General features: G+C 46.4%; 1 protein-coding gene and 1 long non-coding RNA gene across 4 annotated transcripts in view; one reads left to right on the top strand and one right to left on the bottom strand.

Annotated features, from left to right (window-relative positions):
- The window catches only part of ENTPD3 (ectonucleoside triphosphate diphosphohydrolase 3), a 42456-nt gene extending 24229 nt beyond the window's left edge, over window positions 1-18227 (top strand). For 2 of the 3 annotated variants that reach the window (XM_045436464.1, XM_045436465.1), the window contains 6 exons: window positions 1552-1711; window positions 2698-2931; window positions 8552-8824; window positions 9000-9110; window positions 10008-10145; window positions 12372-13671. In XM_045436464.1, coding sequence (XP_045292420.1) covers window positions 1552-1711; window positions 2698-2931; window positions 8552-8824; window positions 9000-9110; window positions 10008-10145; window positions 12372-12608 — 1153 coding nt within the window. In that variant the 3' untranslated portion in view covers window positions 12609-13671. Of the gene's footprint in view, window positions 1-1551; window positions 1712-2697; window positions 2932-8551; window positions 8825-8999; window positions 9111-10007; window positions 10146-12371; window positions 13672-18012 lie in introns of those variants that run through there. The other variant, XM_045436466.1, reaches the window with a different exon arrangement.
- Window positions 177-5366, bottom strand: LOC123575772. Its single transcript, XR_006700990.1, has 2 exons — window positions 5271-5366; window positions 177-374 (listed from the first exon to the last, which is right to left on the bottom strand). It is a non-coding gene; the product is annotated as an uncharacterized LOC123575772 (long non-coding RNA).
- Window positions 18228-19911: the final 1684 nt, after the last annotated feature.

The raw sequence follows: 19911 nt of genomic DNA, 5'->3' as shown, positions 1-19911 counted from the left end.
AAATAGTTTTTTTTAAAAAAATCAAACTTAAATCTACCCAGGGTAAAGCCTGCTCTGAACTTTGAAAATAAGGCTTTATCCCCCAAAGATGACACTCATATTGCTTCAAAGCCACTTTGTCTGTGGTGCCAGTAACATAAAATTATATGTGTGGGCATAAAGAAGATACACAGAAACAAACAAACAGAGCCACTTTAACATGATGATTAAAAGAAATCACGAAGCATCCTCGGTTGGATTGGGCCTGTTCCTTGAGGTTTTCCTCTCCTTGTTTCTATCCCTCTATCCTCGTTGACCGAACAGAACGTGGGAAAAAGTTGCATTTCTTTGCCCCGCTTGGAATCTGCAGGGTGTTTCAAAATGATTGCGTTTACCTGAAAGAAATGATACAGAAATGCCTTCCTTCTGCCTTTTCTTTTTTTATGGAAACAAAGCATCCGACTTTCTCTTAGTTGCTTTTTCTCCCGCTCCTCTCAGTGAGGAATAACTAGAAGACTCTGTGACTTATAGCCCGTGACAAAAACCATGGAATAGGAAGTTCGCCACTTGGGAAAACAGTGAATGTCCCATTTGAATAAATTAAATATTAACTCCTCCTCGTAAAACTTTCTGATGGTAATCCATTCCTTCTGAGGATCTAGCTGATGTTTCCATTGAGGGAAAAGTCAACTATTAAAAAAAAAAAAAAAGCATTTAATGAGAATCCTCTGGGAGGGGAACTGATAAAACTAGGAAGACTCTTGGATTATTTTCCAAACAGTGATCACTTGTGGCTGAATTAGAATGGACCTCAGCTTGTGGCGTGGCTCTTTCTCCTCCTTGAGCCAATAGTGAGCCAGTGCCCCGGTTTTCTTAACCCCGTGATGAAAGGGGAGGTACCCTCCCAAGTGAATGTGCTTCCATAAGGTAAAATGGCAGCCAATGAACAATAGTAGAATGCCCCGTCATGGGTGATATTAGAATACTATGTTTCCACTTTCCCGTGGGTCAGCGCATTGATGGATTCCAATTCACTGACGGCCATGATAGCCGTTATATACCCTCATGATGAAGCCTTCCCGGAGAGCAAAGCAGCGACTGCTGAACGCCTAACCCTCTTTCTTTCCCCCCTCCTCCTAAAGATCCCCCTTCCTTCTGGCCTGACGAGGGCTCCTCTATATGATGCCCCCAGCGGATTCCTTATGCCACCCCTATGCCTTCACCAACCCCCTTGCCTGTGCTGATCTGAGACAGAGCAATGGTGACTAAGCAGAAGGCCCTTTTGATCAGCTGGTTGCTAGCGAACGAGACAGGAACAGGTAGGGGAGGAGAGAACAAGGGGTGTTTTTACCTAAAGCTGTTTGTCTGCTTGGCGGTGTGACAGGTAACAAGGGCATCTGCCTTGGTTGCCTGGGAGGTTTTGACTTGCGAAAGGTTGCCAGTTTTGCACACATCTGGAAAATCATCCCTGCCAGCGGAGGGGTGGGGAGGTTTGCCTTTTCACCTGAGTGAGATTATTTGAAGACTCTCTTGTCCAGGCACTCAGCCTTTTGTGTTCTGTGCCTTGCATAGGTTACAGAATGAAACAGCAGCTAATGAAGTCCTTGCCAGCATCCAAAACTACTTCAAGTCCCAGCCCTTTGATTTTAGGGGTGCTCAAATCATTTCTGGGCAAGAGGAAGGGATATATGGATGGATTACAGCCAACTATTTAATGGGAAATTTCCTGGAGGTGTGTGAAAACAAATGCATGGTTTTTAATTTTGCTATCTATCCCGTCCCCTGTGGGTGGTCACTTAAGCAGAGGTGCATGCTGACAGGGGCATCTGTCCTGTGTCATCCCTATCATATACTGCATTGAGGAAACAACTATGAGACAATAGCTAAGAAAACACACATAGAGCTGGGGCAAAAACACTGCATCGTAAATAGGACCAAATGCACAGGGGAGAAGGAATATCATCACTTTACTAGCTGATAAGAAATTGGAGGTGGGGGGATCTAAATCTAAAGGCTATGGGTTTTTTGAAGGGTAGCTGGAGAATGACTCTTCTAAGAAGCTCCACAGCCCTCTGGAACTTCCAGAGCCCTCAGGCAGTCTGCTTCCCAAACCGTCCTGTGTCCCCGGGTCCCTTACCCTGCCCTGCCCCTTGTGCAAAGGAAAGCCGACCCCAAGGGACAATCACCATGTTACAGAGGACATAAGCCTTATCCAGCCCAACACCTATCTTGTTCCCCCTCAAATATATTCTTAAATTTTAGTTAATTGCCAACAGTTCATATTTTAGAAATGTCACACTCACACACACACACACACAAAGAAATGCCACATACAAATGCACATTTCTAGCTTTCCCTGACCCCCACAACCCGCAAAAGCTGGAAGCACTGGTCCCAGCTGGCTCACGTTGGCAATAACCAACCGGAAGAGTGTGGCTAGACCGGAACAGAACGTGGCTCGTGCGGTCCCCAGTTTGCCACAGTCCCCCACCTAACCTTCCCTGTCGTCCCCCCCTAACCTACCTCATTCGTTTATGTTGCCTGTCTAGCCCCTGGAAGCATTTGAGTTCGCCACCCTTGAAATAAAAGAGCGTTTCGGCCTCCGGATGCTCTTGTCAGACTTCTTAGCAAAAAGAGCTGGGCCTTGGGTGGAGAGTCCCGGGCAAACAGAGATGGTGCCTCTGGCCTTTTCTCTCGTTTCCTTTCCCCACCGTGCAGAAGAACCTGTGGCATATGTGGGTGCATCCAAATGGAGTGGAGACCACAGGTGCCCTGGATTTAGGTGGTGCCTCTACCCAAATATCCTTCGCGGCCGGAGACAAGGTGGGGCTGAACAGCAGCCATATCATGAAAGTGTCCCTCTACGGCTACGTGTACTCGCTCTACACACATAGCTTCCAGTGCTACGGCCGCAATGAGGCTGAGAAGAGGTTTCTGGCCATTCTTCTTCAGGTACCTGAGCCGGGGGGGGGGGGGGGGGGGGGGGGGGGGGGTGGAGGGGAAGGGGAGGGGCGGGCAGCAGGCATTCCTTTGGGGGTCTGGAGGGGAGGGCGCCTTCTGGGGTCTGCCCATCCATCTTCTGATGGGATCGGAAACAAGACCAGTTTGCCAGTTCACTCACGGGGGTCCAAGCTTGCTCGCCCGCTCTCTGTGTTGTACTGACCACTTCCAGTGTATTTGAGTCCGAAGTCTAGGGAGATTACAGGGCACCAGATGTTTGGCAAATGATTCAAGACCTGGGATCCCTTTACGGACACGAGCGGCTTTAAACCAACAGCTAAATAAACCTGAGAGTCTTGTGACTCCCCCGAGTGCGGACAAGATAATGAAAGTGGTCCCAAGAGAAATACTTGCTGACAGGGGAGAGGACTGAGCCCTCCCCGGGTTCGGCCTCCTTTTAGATGGGCCTATATTAGGTAGGTTTGATGCCCTTTGTATGGTGGGATTTGGGAGTAACTGAATGCCATCACATTGGTCAGTAATTGATACAGTAACTGTCCCTTGGCCCATACGGCTTCTTCAGGCATCGACTGGAAGCTTGTCATTAATATATAATTATTATTTCTTTAATGTTTATTTTTTTGAGAGAGACAGAGATGGAGCTTGAGCGGGGGAGGGGAAGAGAGAGAGGGAGACACGGAATCGGAAGCAGGCTCCAGGCTCCGAGCTGTCGGCACAGAGCCCGACGCGGGGCTCGAACCCACGGATGGTGAGATCATGACCTGAGCCGAAGTCGGACGCCCAACCGACGGAGCCACCCAGGCGCCCCGAGGTTGTCGTTAATGTAAACTCAGTGTTGGTGTGGTGTGTGTGTCAGTCAGCACTGACTCCAGGGATAACCTAGACCCCAAATTCCAGTGCTCGGGGGACATCAGTCTCAACCATGCATGGCTGAGCAGGGAAAAAGAAAATGAAAGAAAGGGACTTTGACCACCTAGAGGGGCATGAGGCCAGCCAGAGGCCACAGATCCTGGCTTCTGGTGAGACCCAGGGGTAGGGGACAAGGGCTGGGTCAGCCTGTGAACATAGTGGACACAGCACCATTGGTTAATCCCCACCCCTCCCGCCTACTTGGGCAGCTGAGGAAGGAAGCAGTACCCCGCCCCCCCCCCCCCCCCCCAGCCACTAGCCTGAGGGAACAATGGGCTGGCTCAGCAAAGTGCCATCGGCAAAACTGACATCTTCAGACCCCTGCATTTACTGAGTAGTCATGCAGGGATGTGCGTGAGAATTCACCTCCGGGGCTGGCCGCTCCCCAAAACTTTGAGCCTCGCAGGAAAGGCTGGAGCCCCCGTACACATGCCTGTGACATGCCTTGTTGGGAGAGGCTGCACACTGCCTGGGGAGGACAGAGTGGGGGACCCTGCAGGCAGCCCTTGGGGCTCGGGAGACCCAGTGCCCACCCCAGACTCACACCACCCCCACTTGGCCAAAGGGAGCCCCACAGGGAACCGGATCGATCCTCCCTAGCAAGGTCTCCATGACCTCTACTCATCCCTGATCGCTTGCTAACGTACTTCAGCCAACATGCTCTTCTGTCCAGGAGAGAAACTCTGGAAACACCTCTTTTCTCCATCTCCTTTTATTTCTGGCAATGCTTAATGCCTCTCCCTCCAGTTCTGACCCTAGTGGGGGCAGAGGGCAGGGGGCTCCTCTGAACTCGAAACAGGAGAGGGGGCAGGTGAAATCATCCTTTTCCCAGAGGGAGTGAAGGTCAGAGAAGCTAACCTCTTAAATTCCACTGGCCCTGAGGAAAATGTGTGCATGTGTTTATTTTTACAAAGTTTATTAAAGAGTGATCACTGGGGCGCCTGGGTGGCTCAGTCGGTTGAACGTCCCACTTCGGCTCAGGTCACGATCTCGCTGCTCGTGGGTTCGAGCCCTGCATTGGGTTCCATGCCGACAGCTCAGAGCCTGGAGCCTGCTTCGGATTCTGTGTCTCCTTCTCTCTCTGCCCCTCCCTCTGCTCATTCTCTCTTTCTCAAAAATAAATAAACATTAAAAATTAAAAAAAAAAAAAAAAAAGAATGATTATCTATGTCGGGGTACCTGGGTGGCTCAGGCAGTTAAGCATCTGACTCTTGATTTTGGCTTAGGTCACGATCTCATGGTTTGTGAGATTGAGCCCCATGTCCGTCCAGCTCTGTGCTGACAACGCAGAGCCTGCTTGGGATTCTCTCTCCCCTCCCTCTGTCCCTCCCCTCCTCTCAAAAATAAACAATAAAAAAATTAAAAAAAAGAATGATTATCCACGTATCCAAGAACCTACAGTAGAGAAGCCAATACTCCACCTGTCCGAGGTCTCACTTGGGTTTGAGAACGTAGGTCTCAAGGTGTGAGCCTGGCCTGGGGGCAGAGGTGGGCGATCCCACCCTCTAATGTGGACATCAGTTCAGAGGGACAGGGGCAGCTCTCCAACTTGCCTGGTAGCCTCCGGATGCCTGAGAAGGTGGCTCTGCCCGCAAAGCCTTGTGACTCAGGTGAGGGAAAGGATCCAAGTGTGCTGACGATCACCCACAAATGCACGTCCCGACCTGCCTGGCCAGTGCTTTCATGTGCCAAATACATGTGGCCAAGCCCCGGCTTAGAAGGTTCACAAAGATTATTACATCGTGAACACTGGCTGGGTAAATTCCACCAGGTCTGGATCTGGTTTCCTCATGTGTCCCAGTCTGGTGTGGATGGTAACTGGAGCCATACTTTGCAGCCTGTTTTCATATGAACAAGTCTCCAGTTGCCCCAGGGGGACAGCATTTTTAGATGCTAAGGACACGCATTCACTTTCTTTCTTCCCCTTTTTTTTTTTTTTTTTAATGTATTTTTGAGACAGAGAGAGACAGAGGATGAACGGGGGAGGGTCAGAGAAAGAGGGAGACACAGAATCCGAAACAGGCTCCAGGCTCTGAGCTGTCAGCACAGAGCCCGACGCGGGGCTCGAACTCAGGGACCGTGAGATCATGACCTGAGCCGAAGTCGGACGCTCAACCGACTGAGCCACCCAGGCGCCCCTCGTCTATTTTTAAAGTAAAACATGTTCAGGGAAAAAAAATTAGAAAATGCAGACACAGACACACAAAAATATAAATAATAAAACCAAAGAACCCTAGAATTAACCACCATAAACATACTGTTGCATTTTCTTCCAGTTTTTTTTTTCATGCATGAATATGTATATTTACAAATTTGGCTTCATATGCTATATATAGTTTCATATCTAGCCTTTTCTTTTTTTTCTAATGTTTATATATTTATTTTGAGAGAGAGAGAGAGAGCGAGCATGAGCAGGGGAGGGGCAGAGAGGGAGAGAGAATCCCAAGCAGGCTCCACACTGTCAGCACAGAGCCCGACACGAGGCTTGATCTCACAAACCATGAGATCATGACCTGGGCCAAAATCGGGTCAGACGCTTAACCGACCGAGCCACCGGGCGCCCCTCCAGCTTTTTCTTTTCCCTAAAAATATATCATGAACAATTGCCTGTGTTGCTCAGTAGCCTCTGAACTTACTGTTTTATGGACGCATGATATTCCAAGCACCATTATTTAAAAAGAAAAACGAGGTAGGTCGTTTTCTTATAAAAGAAAGTGCATTTTTATTGTGAAAATGTCAAAGCATGCAAAAAACGCATTGAAGTAAAAATGACTTTCCAATGGTAGTCACCTAACGTCTTCACTGTTCACAGCTTGATACGTTGTTATTCTAGACTTTCCAGATCAATATCTAACTTGTTTTCTTGATCCTTTAAGATTTCACAATTTGTCAACCATTCCGATCCTGATGGACAACAGGCTATGTCCTGTTTTGCTGCAGCAACAATAATACCGTAAACCTTCTTGTGCACGTAACCTTATGAACTACTGATTGTACTTCTAGAGGATAGAATCTAAGGATAGGTATATTTCTCGTATAAGTGGAAAAATAGGCAATCTTCCAACACAATTAAAACCATCCACATTCCCACCAACAATGTTGTGATGACCTTTTGCAATCTGAGAATTTTAGGGATCCTGAGCCATTCCATTAATAAGTCCTTGGATAATGAGGATCTGCTTCTGAATTCCCTATTATATTCACCCGTTTTTCCATTCTTGAGCCAGTATCATGTTATTCTAGTTGCAAATGTTTGTTTTTCTACTCTCAGACATTTATTTTAAACTTCGAGATCGTTCAAAGTAGCAACAAAGAGGAACTTTTTTTTCATTGAGATTATGATTGCAGTTGCATTGACTGCAAATTAATTTGGTAAAATACTGGCTTATTAATGATGTTAGGAATTTCTGTGTAGAATTGCAAAATTTTGTTCCAGTTATTTAGTTCTTGGTTTGCATCCTTCAATAAAACTTATCGTTTTCATTATGGGTCCTGTACCTTCCTTTTAAATTAGTTCCCTATGTGTTTTTAATAGTTTCTATCACTATTAAGAATAGTTCCTGTCACTGTCTTTCCACTTTTGATAGGACTTACCCTAAGATCAAGTTATGCTATAGTTTTCCAGTGGCCTTTTTTGCTCTCAAGCCTAATGGTTGACCCTTTAAGTGCCAATGTCCTGCAAATACTAAGTTCAGGCGAGATTTGTTCCATGTTGAGGGCCTGAACAGCTTGGCCCATTGGCAAATTATATTTAAAGAAGGCATAACAAATAATTCAGACTCCAAAAAGAGCACAGAAATCATCTTTCCTGAGCTGCTTCTATGTTCCAAGCCAGAAACAATTTATATCTTGCTTCTTGTCCAGGCCACGCCAGAAATAATGTATTTTAACTATCTTACAAGCATGTCAGGGGGCGCCTGGGTGGCGCAGTCGGTTAAGCGTCCGGACTTCAGCCAGGTCACAATCTCGCGGTCCGTGAGTTCGAGCCCCGCGTCGGGCTCTGGGCTGATGGCTCAGAGCCTGGAGCCTGCTTCCGATTCTGTGTCTCCCTCTCTCTCTGCCCCTCCCCCGTTCATGCTCTGTCTCTCTCTGTCCCAAAAATAAATAAATGTTGAAAAAAAAAATAAAAAAAAAAAAGAAGAAGGAAGAGGGAGGGGAAGAAAAGATATTTGTATATGCGTACAAGAAGTATACACACAATCTCCGGTAGGAAATCACAAAAACTGGCAAGAGTGGTTACTTCTAAGGAGGGGATCTCGTGGCTAGACATGGTGGGGAGGGAGCCCTCATTTTCACAATATACTTATTTGCAAACTTCTGGGTCATTTTGTCAGGTGGATAGATAATATTCTATTCAAAATGATCAATTAATCTCAACATGTCTTGTGTTCTCCTCAAAATGGATTTCCTAAAACCTGCTTCACAGGACTGTCGTGAGGGGTGGGTCAAGTAACGTGAGCGAGAGCCCAGCGTGGTGGCTGGTGCAGGGCTAACTGTTCACCCACCCCCACTGGACTTACCGAGGCAACCTGGGAGTTGCCTTCAGGCACGGGCTGACCCAGAACGGCATGTTTTCATCCATTTCTCTCTTGGCACTGGAGGGTAACAATAGTGAGACTTTGCAAGAGGGGAACGCTTGCCCCCCCCACCCCCCACCCCCCACCAAAAAGTGGTTTCTGACACCTCACTCTTGTACCTGCAGGATTCTCCCACCAAAACCAATCTCATCAACCCCTGCTACCCTCGGAATTATCTCACCACCTTCACCGGGGGCTACATATTTGACAGCCTGTGCACAGCAGACCTGAGGCCTGTCAGTTACAACCCTGACGACATCCTCACTGTTGGAGGAACCGGGGACCCATCGCTGTGTAGGGAAAAGGTGGCTTCCCTGTTTGACTTCACAGCTTGCCGTGACCAAGAAGCCTGTTCCTTTGATGGGGTCTATCAGCCAAAAGTTAAAGGGACATTTGTGGTAAGAGCAAAACCCGCCCAAAAGCGTCCTTTTTTCCCCCCAGTGAGTATTTCCTTCTCACCTTTCTGTTTCTCTTCTCTTCACCTGCTTCCCCCTCTCTTATTCCCCTAGCCTGAAAGCTCCATGTTGTGTCCCATTCTGAGAACTAACTTCCTTCTGTGTCACATCCTCCCAGGCATTTGCTGGGTTCTACTACACAGCCAGCGCTTTCAATCTCTCAGGGAGCTTCTCCCTCAGTGCCTTCAACTCAAGCAGCTGGGATTTCTGCTCAGAGAGCTGGAGCCAGGTCAGTATTTAAAGAGAAAAGGGCAGGGTGCCCGGGTGGCTCCGTCGGTTAAGCGCCAGCCTCTGGGTTTTGGCTCAGGTCGTGATCCCACGGTTCACGAGTTCGAGCCCTGCGTCAGGCTCTGCTGCTGACGGCACAGATTCTCAAGCTCCGCAGAGCCTGCTTCAGATTGCCTATCCCTGCTCTCTGTCCCTCCCCTACTCGCTCAGTCTCTCTCTCAAAAATAATAAATAAACATTAAAAAAAAGGAAAGAGAGGGGCGCCCGGGTGGCTCAGTCGGTTGAGTGTCCGACTTCAGTTCAGGTCATGATCTCATTGATAGTGAGTTCGAGCCCCGCGTCGGGCTCTGGGCTGGCAGCTCGGAGCCTGGAGCCTGCTTCCGATTCTGGGTCTCTCTCTCTGCCCCTCCCCCGTTCATGCTCTGTCTCTCAAAAATAAACAAACGTTAAAAAAAATCTTTTTTAATTAAAATAAATACATTAATTAATTAATGAACAAATAAAATAAAGAGAAAAGGGCAACGTCAGTGCAAGACACGGAGTAGATCCGAGTATGTTCCATTTGTGAGCACGTGTGTGTTCCGAATTTGGATTTCATGCCATTCCACCTTCCCCACATCCATAAAATGGGGTAATAAGGGAACCCACCTCACACCTGCATTGTGGATTAACGTTCCAGCCACAGACACGGTGGTGAGAACAGCGTGCGGTAACAGAAGCAGCACTCGGTAAACTTAGAGATGGTTATCGCGTGATGCTGTACGATATGATACAATTCGATGATTTCGTGGTGATTGTCTTATGAGGTTCTAGGTGGTGAGGTTCTTTAAAACGCGGTGTTCTGGAGCATGCATTTTCCAAGCATGCCTGCCTCATCTGTTTGGAACCTCCTTTTCAGCTCCCGCTGCTGCTGCCCAGGTTTGACGAGGTATATGCCCGCTCCTACTGCTTCTCCGCCCACTATATCTACCACTTGCTGGTGAATGGATACAGATTCACCGAGGAGACCTGGCCCCAAATATATTTTAAAAAAGAAGTAAGTCAAGGCACGGGTTGTTTCCTCCCCTTGCTCTCAAAAGGTTTGTGGGCAGACGTGCGAAAGAAATGTAGAATTTACAGGGGTAGGGGTGATTTCAGTTGGCTGAAGGGAAGCTGAGGAGACTTCGGTCCCTCGTGACCAAAGAAACGACAGCGGAGAACTCAGAGGAGGTGTCACTGGAGACCCTTCCAGACGAGGCAGCGGTCAGGGGCCAGGTGCCCACGGACCCTGAGCTCCGCGAGCGCAGGACTTGTTTCATTCTTTTCATACTCCTACCATTCAGCACGGGACTGAGAACCTAGGTGTTTACTAAATGTTTGGCAAGTGTCTAAATAAATATGTTAAGGATTAGACCTTTCATACTGACAAGAAACTTTAAACATAACAGTAATTTTTAAAGAGGATAGTAATTAGCTGCTCTCCATTTTACACAGATGTCAGGGTAACGGAGAGTATTAGGGATTCATAGCAGCAGTAAGTAAGAAGTTCTCTTGGAATGTGCCTGAGGTCACTGTGTGTACGTCAAGCGTCCGGGGATGGTCTGAAGCTGCAGTCACAGCTGCTACCAGGTGACTGTTCGGTCTGTCACCCTCCGGGCCTTGTTTCCAGGCAGGACTCAGCCTTGCTGACATGTCCACGCAGCACTATGTTCAGGTTTGGGGAAAATATTCTCATTTCAGGAATAGCTGATATAAAGCCGGAAGCCAGTATGTTCAATACCAGCTTTAGCAATAATTAGGATAAACCAATCAATACCCAGCATGAGGCCTGTGATTGTCTACTTTTACATAAATAAAATTGAGTCATCCCACAAAAGATGAGGCTGTCTGGAGACACAGGGACTGTTGATGGCATGCACTCTCTAAGCTTTGCTTGTAATGAATCTAATTAGCAGGAAAGTACATTAAGAGAACGGAAAGTGACTTCCTCTTGAATACCAGTTTGGATGGATACAGAATCCCAGCTTTCAAGTCCCTTTCCTTTATTCATAAAGAAGTTCATATATCGTTAAATTAGCATTCAAATGTAAAGGCATAAAAAAGACTTACAAGATTTGCCACACAAAGACATCCAAAATATTTGTGGAGGAAATAAATACGAAGAGAAATAAATCCAGGAGGATGTTGTAAAAATATAGGCAGTCAGAATAAGTGATATGGTGCCTTGAAGTTTTTTTAAAAAAAGAAAACTTACATCAAAGAAAAGTAAAAGAGAAGAAACCATCCATAACAACCCAAAATTCAAATATAGCTAATATCCAGTGTGAAGGGAGCAGGGTAAGGGGTCATAACATGCTCATCTTGTAAAGGAGGCCTTTATATATGTAACATTTTTAAGGCAAGAATGGAAAAAATAAATATAGGAAAATAGCACTGATTGAAAATTTAAAACTAAAACATTAGACGGAAGCCCAAATATATCAATAACCAAAATAATTATAAATGGACTAAACCTACCGGTTAAAAGACAGATATTGTCAGATCAGATTTTTAAAAATCAAGCATATGTTGTTTGTAAGAAAAACCCTTAGGCGTTAAGCATAAGGACATGGAAAGATTAAAAGTTAAAAAGTTTTCTTTAACTATCAGGCAAACACTACCCCAAGAAAAGGGGTGGAACTGACTGTTTCAAATTTCAGTGGAGCTCTGTAATACCTGACCAAATAGTCTTTAAGAGGATCATTCAAGATACAGAGGATTCCAACATAATGATACAGAGTCCATTCTGAAGACTGTAAATTCTAGACTTTTTTTGTATCTAATAAAACAGCCTGAAGACATGGAAATGAAAACTGATGGAACTAACGTAAGAAATGGCCAGAGTCTGTGCTGCGTGTTTACACTGACCCCCTGGGCTTAGAAACTGGTTCTAGATTTATGTAAGCTGCTCATTACCCTCTTTCTTTAGCCACAGACACTTGTGGACCCAACAGTAGAAACACTCTTGCTGTTATTAACTGTGCCGGCATTCCACTTGGCTGTGACGAGGCTGGGAGGATGCTGACGGCTTTTCTCCACGGTGCAGAGAGGGTAGAGCCCTGAGCCTTTGTGGTCTCAGTGACCTGCGTTCTAGCCCAGTCTCTGCAGTGTCTGAACTTGGGCAAGTCCCTTGACCCTAGGCCACAGCTTCGGGTGGGTGGTTCACGAGGATGACAGTGGTGTATGTGTGTAACTTCTGCCTCGAGCCTCGTCCTGAGAACGAAGCCATCTTTCTATCATACAGGTGGGGAACAGCAGCATAGCCTGGTCTTTGGGCTACATGCTTAGCCTGACCAACCAGATCCCAGCCGAAAGCCCCCTGATCCGCCTGCCCATGGACCCCCCTGCCTTTGTGGGCACCCTCGCCTTCTTCATGGCAGTGGCCTTGCTGTGTCTGGCGTTCCTCGTGTACCTGTGCGCTTCATCCGGGAAGCAGAGGCGCTCCCAGCATGCCTTCGACCACACAGTGGATTCTGAGTGAGCCTCTTGAAGCAGCTCCTGGAGCCTGAGGGCTGCCCGGAACCAGCCTGGGTAGCAACAGACAACGCGGGCAAAATGTCCATCTTCGGGAAATGCGACTAAAGTCAAATACCTACGTTACGTGCCTCTCCGATAACTAATTTATGCCAAAGCACCTCTTGGGGAGTCTCTCAACTGTTTATTCCTCCAAAGACCCTACCACGCACTTGTTGACCTACTGGGGAACAGAGGAGAGACAGGCCATCAAAGTCAGGCTCTTTATTCCAAGTGCCCTAGAGGAACAGTGAATTGAGACTATGACAGTTTAATGTTGAAGAATTGACCTCAGGGCTCAGTTTGCATTTCTCCTTCCACAGAAACGCCATATTCCTCCCGGCAAGTTTGGAAGCTGGCAGGCACCCATGAAGCATTTGACACAGATATGTCGCTTTATGGTTTCCTCCCGTTGATTCTTAACCAAAACTTAGCAATCCCATAAGCATTGAGCTCCCTCAGTCTACTAGCATAATAGCATCTGGGGGAGAAGACTCCATTCCCCCAAGGACAGTGGCCATGGCCAGGCTCTGTCATTCAGGCGGAACCCAAAGGACAGAGACGCACAGAAAGTCTCCCAGGATACTGCAGTGGGAGTCCCATTCAGGGCTCCGGCTGGTAGATTGCAGCCTGTGTGTGTCTTCAGCCTCACCTCCCCTTCACGTTGCTGAGTCCTCCTATAAAACATTTACTCCCAGCGAGGCTACCATGTTCCAGATCTGTTTGCCTTTGCTAGGCTTTTGCTTCGGGCTGTTTTCTCACTGGGTCATGGTGTGTATGGTACAATATGCCATTCCGGCACGGGTACTTGCCGCTGTCCCAAGATCCCCTTGCTTACCGCCTTCCTAGATGGCAGGCCTCTGTGCGATAGCATCATCCTTCTTCACTTTGGGGAAAGAAGAGGAGACTGCAGGGACATCTCCTTCCGATAGAGGATGAGAAAGAATCCAGCAAGTGGCTACAAACTGAAAATCAACGTTATTCCAGATTGTTTGTTAGCTGCATGTGGAATAAAGGACTCTTTATTGGCAGTGTGTGTGTGACCTTGCAAACAGTATTTTGTTTTCTCCTAAGGACCCAAGGTGGCATTTATGAGAGGAAGTTCTTAAAATGAGGAAAATTTTCTTAAGAATAGACTTTCCTGGGGCGCCTGGGTGGCGCAGTCGGTTAAGCGTCCGACTTCAGCCAGGTCATGATCTCGCGGTCCGTGAGTTTGAGCCCCGCGTCAGGCTCTGGGCTGATGGCTCAGAGTCTGGAGCCTGTTTCCGATTCTGTGTCTCCCTCTCTCTCTCTGCCCCTCCCCTGTTCATGCTCTGTCTCTCTCTGTCCCAAAAATAAATAAACGTTGGAAAAAAAAAAAAAAAAAAAAAGAATAGACTTTCCTGAGCTAAGAAAATTATGCATTAATGTCACCTTCATTCCCGAGAAGTCAAAGTGCTTCCCTTTGATAAAAGCCGTTGGCTCCTTGAGATATTTGAGTCACACATTTCTGTACCTTATTTGACACTCAAAAGTGGGGAAGTTAGAACCTGTCACTCAGTTCTTGACGCCTACCCAGAATGGCTGCTCCCTTCCTAAAGTGCTCCTTTGCTCACACAATTCTCCCCACCTGGCCTGTGGTTCATCTCCCCAACTGTCCAAATAATGCATATTTCTCAAGGCCTAATTCTAGCCCTGCTTCTTCCACAAAGCTTTCTCTACACACACACACACACACACACACACACACACACACACACACGTGATCTATCTCCTGGATCACCTTTTAAAAACTAGTTAGGTAAATGTTTATATTCTTGACCTTGTGTGTGCACATGGCTTATTTCTAAAATAGACAGTAGGCTACGGAACGGCAAATCCCACCCTTTATCACTCACTCCTTCATTCAACAGACATCCAAAAAACACTTACGATGGCCCAACACCTTGCCAGGCGAGAGCCTGGATTTAGATACGTGCCAAGGATGTACTATACTCAACATATTTGTTGATTGATGTCATTTCCATAAACGACTGAAGGGTGGACAATAAAGTTTAGAGATATCAGATGAAAATAGCATCCAAATCACCAAGATTTTGCAAGAAAAAAACAGATATGTTTGTGCAGGGAAGAGGGCCAAGGTTTCATGAAAGCAATGTTTCTGGCTTTGGAACACGCTGATGAGGTGTTTTGGGCTTTCTGACATGTATCAAAGAATTCTTACCAGATGGACCATCATGAAATCTGCAGTACAGGTAACAACCGATCTAGTAAGTTGAGCGTCCAACTCTTGATTTCGGCTCGGGTCATGATCTCAAGGTTTGTGAGATCAATGAGATCAAGCCTGAGTTGGGCTCTGTGCTGACAGGGCAGAACCTGCTTGGGATTCTTTCTCTCCTCTCTCTCTGCCCCTCCCCACCCATTCTCTCTCCCTCTCTCTCTGTCAAAATAAATAAATAAACATTAAAACAAACTACCATGAATTAACACAATACACCCATTGTTTGACAAAATTAAAAACTCTGACAACGCTAAATGTTGGTGAGTGGGGAACAACTGGAACTCTCAGGCACGGCTGGTGGGGACGTGATTTAATGCAACCATTCTGGTATTGTCTATTAAAGTTGAAAATGTGCGTACTGAATGACCCAAAAATTCTAGTGCAAGGTATATACCTTAGACATACGTGTTCTTTTTTTTTTTTTAATTTTTTTTTTTTTTTAAGTTTATTTATTTTTGGGACAGAGAGAGACAGAGCATGAACGGGGGAGGGGCAGAGAGAGAGGGAGACACAGAATCGGAAACAGGCTCCAGGCTCTGAGCCATCAGCCCAGAGCCCGACGCGGGGCTCGAACTCACGGACCGCGAGATCGTGACCTGGCTGAAGTCGGACGCTTAACCGACTGCGCCACCCAGGCGCCCCATAGACATACGTGTTCTAATGTACACCAGGCTACATGCCTAGGAACGTTTTTACCAGCGGCCAAGATGCCTATTGCATAAAATGGAAGGGTATATTGTGATGTATCTGTACTAGAAAATACCATAAAGCATGGAAACAAAAGAACTGCAAATATATGCAAATATATGGATTTTGCAAATATATGCAAATATATGGATGGATCTTGGTAAGATAACTTTGAGGGTAAAAAGCAAGTCACAAAAAAAATACATATATAGTATAATTCCATTTATACAAAGTTCAAAAGCGGACAAAAACAAACACAGAAGGGAACTCTCAAGGAAATCAAGGAAATGATTACTCTTAAATTTGGAAGGGGATAAATGAGTGTCTTAGTCTGCTAGGGCCACCATAACAAAATACCAGAGACTAGGTAGCTTAAACAATACACATTTATTTTCTCACAGTTCTGGAAGCCAGGAAGCCCAAGACCCAAGTGCCTTCTAATTCAGTTCCTGGTGAGAGCCCACTTTCTGGCTTGTAGACAGCCCGTCTTCTTACTGAGGCTACACTTGGCCTTTCCTCTGTGCTTGTGTTGGGGGGAGAAAGACACTGAGCCCTCTGGTATCTTTTATTTTAAGGGCACCAATCCCATCACGAGGGCCCCACCCTCATAGCCTCATCTAACCCTAATAACCTCTTAAAGGTATTTTAGGTATTTTAGGCATTAAAGGCATTACCTCTTAGGTAATAAAGACATTACCTCTTAGGTATTAAAGGCATTACCTCTTAAAGGCATTTTCAAATGCCATCATGGTTGGGGTTAGGGCTTCAATATCTGAATATTGGGGGATACAAACATTTGGCCCATAACAATGGGACTTCTGGGGTGACGGTGATGTTCTATAACTGGCTAGTAGTTACACGTATTACCTTTATTCAACCATTTGTATACATTTATTTACTTATTTATTTACTTAATTTTAGAGAGAGCATGAGCTGGGGAGAGGGGCAGAGGAAGAGAGAGAGGATCGTAAGCAGGCTCCATGCTCAGCACGGACTCAGGACTCCCCAGTCCGACTCAGGGCTCAGTCCCATGACCCTGGGATCATGACCAGAGCCAAAATAAAGAGCCAGACACTCAACCGACTGAGCCACCCAGGTGCCTCATCAGCCGTTTATATACTGTCTATTGTCTTACATGACATTAAAAAAATAAAAATTGTAAATCTAGGTTAACTCAAAGATTTTCTACCTCTATGATCTTCATAAAGCCTTTAAACTTCTTTGAGCCTTGATTCCTTCATATATAAAATAAGGATAATACCTATACCTCATGGGATGGTTATAAGAAAAGAGAAAATTTAGCACATAGCCAGTGCCTGGCACAGAGGATAGCCAATGAATTCAAGTTTAAAAAGTATTTGTTTTGCCCACTTATTCATTCATTCATTCACTCATTCATTCATTCATCGTAAAGTTTCCAAAAGTCTACTCTGTGCTAAGGGCTGGGCTGCGGCGTGACTGAGGTTATAGGAGAAGCCAGACCAACTTCTTTCCTTTGGAAACACATGAGACCTGAGGCCCTCTGCTGGAGCCACAGAGAAAATCCTTCCAAGACGGTGTTTGCTTTTTCTCTCCCTAACTAAAGATGCTGAAAAAAAATCACTCGTTCAAAAATATTTTTAGTATTATAAAAGAATGTGACGATTGGAGTTCTGAACGTTTGATGATATCAGGAAACTGCTTTGCATTTTTGTTTAGGTGAGATAATGAAATTGTGGGTATGTCTCAAGAATCCTTCCCATTTAGATACTTGGTGAACTATTTCCAGATGAAATGAATGATGTATCTGGCATATCAGTCAGGGTTTAGGCAGAGAAAGAGAACCAGTAGGAGATACACGTCAAGGTACAGTTTTTCCAAGAAATTGGCTTGTGTGATCACGGGGGCTGAAGGTAAGTCTGAAATCCACGGGGCAGGCTGTCAGGAAGGGCGGGCCAGAACCCGAGGGCCTGAGCTAACGCTTCCGTCCACAAGTAGTCAGCCATCTGAACACCTGGTGAAAGGTCATTCTAAGCTCAGGACATAGCACGTGCAAAGATTACATGCGGAATTTCTTCTTGCTCAGGGAGGCCTGGCTCTGCTCTTAAGGTCTTTCAACTGATTTAGTCAGGCTCACCAAGATTATCTAGAATAACCTCCTTCACTTAAAAACTCTGACTATGGGCTTTACTCACATCTGCAAACCTTCATAGCAACGCCTGGATTAATAAATAACGAGGGTCTGTAGCCTAGCAAAGTTCACACATAAAGTTGACCATCACCTCCCTGTCATTTCCCCACCTCCTGGGAACATCAGTGAGGAGATACAGTAGGATAAAGAAACCCAAAGCATTGAAGTATCAAGTCTCAAGCCAGCTAAGACACCGTAAGTACTTTTCCTGGAGCTAAAGGCCATTCTATCTTCTCTGTCCCTTTACTCGTTCAGAAATGACTCTGTCCACTGGTGCAGGAGCATCAACCTCACCCTGGGATCCCAACCAACCCTCCAGCTCTCCCTACAAACTTCCTACATCTCCGCCACCCTTTCCCCAAGCAGACAGCCTGACCTTCCTGAGGCAAACTCATTCTACAGGCGATAAAGGAGCATCAGTGGGTTCCAACACAGCCATCACGGAGGGTGCTGCTTCTGTACTATACTTCCAGAGCTCCGTCGGCGCCCCCAGAGGAAGAGCCCTCCCCTGTTCCCAAAGGAGCACAGAGGTGAGAACAAACCAGATCCAACTCTTCTGAGAAAGAGGCTGCCCCAGGCTATGGAGCCCAGTCCTGCCCGGAGAACTCATCCCAGTCTGCAGCACTGAGCTGCGAGAGGGCAGTTTCATGAGAGAAGAGCTGTCCCAGGCTACAGGTCTTTGAGGGCAGAGGCTGTCTTATTGACCACAGGGCCTTACTTAGCACAGGGCTTGGCGCTGTGTAATCAACAAATGAGAGCTATAATCATTATGTGTATGTGCTAGTTTGCTAAGTAAGTGAATCAATGAATGACAGTCTCACTACAAATCTCTTAGCACCAGGGTAGTTAACCACATATACAAACTTATAATTTACAAGATATTTGTCACAACTTCTATCCCAATTCAAACTACCAGCAATGTTTAGGGAAATACAGAGAGATTGTTTTTTCTTTCCTTTTTTTAAAAATTTTTTTTAATGTTTATTCATTTTTGAGAGACAGAGAGAGACAGAGCATGAGTGGGGGAGGAGCAGAGAGAGAGGGAGACACAGAATCCAAAGCAGGCTCCAGGCTCTGAGCCGTCAGCACAGAGCCCGACGCGGGGCTCGAACTCACGGACCGCGAGATTATGACCTGAGCTGAAGTCGGACGCTTAACTGACTGAGCCACCCAGGTGCCCCCAGAGAGCTTTTAAACCTCGATTTCAGGGGCACCTGGCTGCCTCAGTCGGTAGAGGGGCTCGTAATCTCAGGGTCATGAGTGCAAGCCCCAGATTGGGTGTGGAGTCTATAAAGAACAACAACAATAACAACAAAACACCTTGATTTCAGACAGGAAAGGAGATTAAAAGGTTAAGTAATGCAACCAACATCACACAGCCAGAGAGGGACACGGGATATGTGAACCCAGGGCTGACTCAACAGCCCGTGTTTCTTCCCACAAACCCCACTGCTGCTCTGCCAGGCACCCAGGCACACTCCTCATCAAGTACATCTTTTTTCACTCTCTGAAGGTCCCCTTTTCCTCCCTTTCCCTTGCCTCGGGTCCTATAAAAGGATTCCTTGACTGTACTAATGATTCTATAGTAGATATTGTTGCTTAGAAAGAAAAATGTGCGGGGTGCCAGGGTGGCTCAGTTGGTTGAGCGTTAGGCTCAGGTCATGATCTCGAGGTTTGTGAGTTCCAGCCTTGCATCAGGCTCTGTGATGGTGGTGCAGAGCCTGCTTGGGATTCTGTCTCCCTCTCTCTGCCCCTCTCCCAGTCACATGCAGTCTCTCTCTCTCTCTCTCTCTCTCTCTCTCTGTCTCAAAAAAAAAAAAAAAGTGTACTTGGGTTTCTACCCAGAATTTCTCTGCAAAGTTTTTTTTAATGCTTATTTATTTATTGAGAGAGAGAGCATGCACAGGGGACGGCAGAGAAAGACAGAGAGAATCCCAAGCAGGCTCTGCATTATCAGCGCAGGGCCCAATCCAGGGCTCAAACCCATGAACTTTGAGATCATGACCTGAGCCAAAATCAAGAGTCAGATGCTCAACCAACTGAGCCACCCGGGCGCTCCTCTCTGCAAAGTTTTAATCTAATAATAGCAGGGAAAGAAAATGTACAAAGCCACTTGCCTTTAAGAACTCCTCATGAATTCTAATTTCTTTACTG

This window comes from Leopardus geoffroyi, chromosome C2 (assembly GCF_018350155.1).
Source record: "Leopardus geoffroyi isolate Oge1 chromosome C2, O.geoffroyi_Oge1_pat1.0, whole genome shotgun sequence".
Classification (NCBI taxonomy): Eukaryota; Metazoa; Chordata; class Mammalia; order Carnivora; family Felidae; genus Leopardus; species Leopardus geoffroyi.
This window is presented reverse-complemented; position numbering and strand designations above follow the sequence as displayed.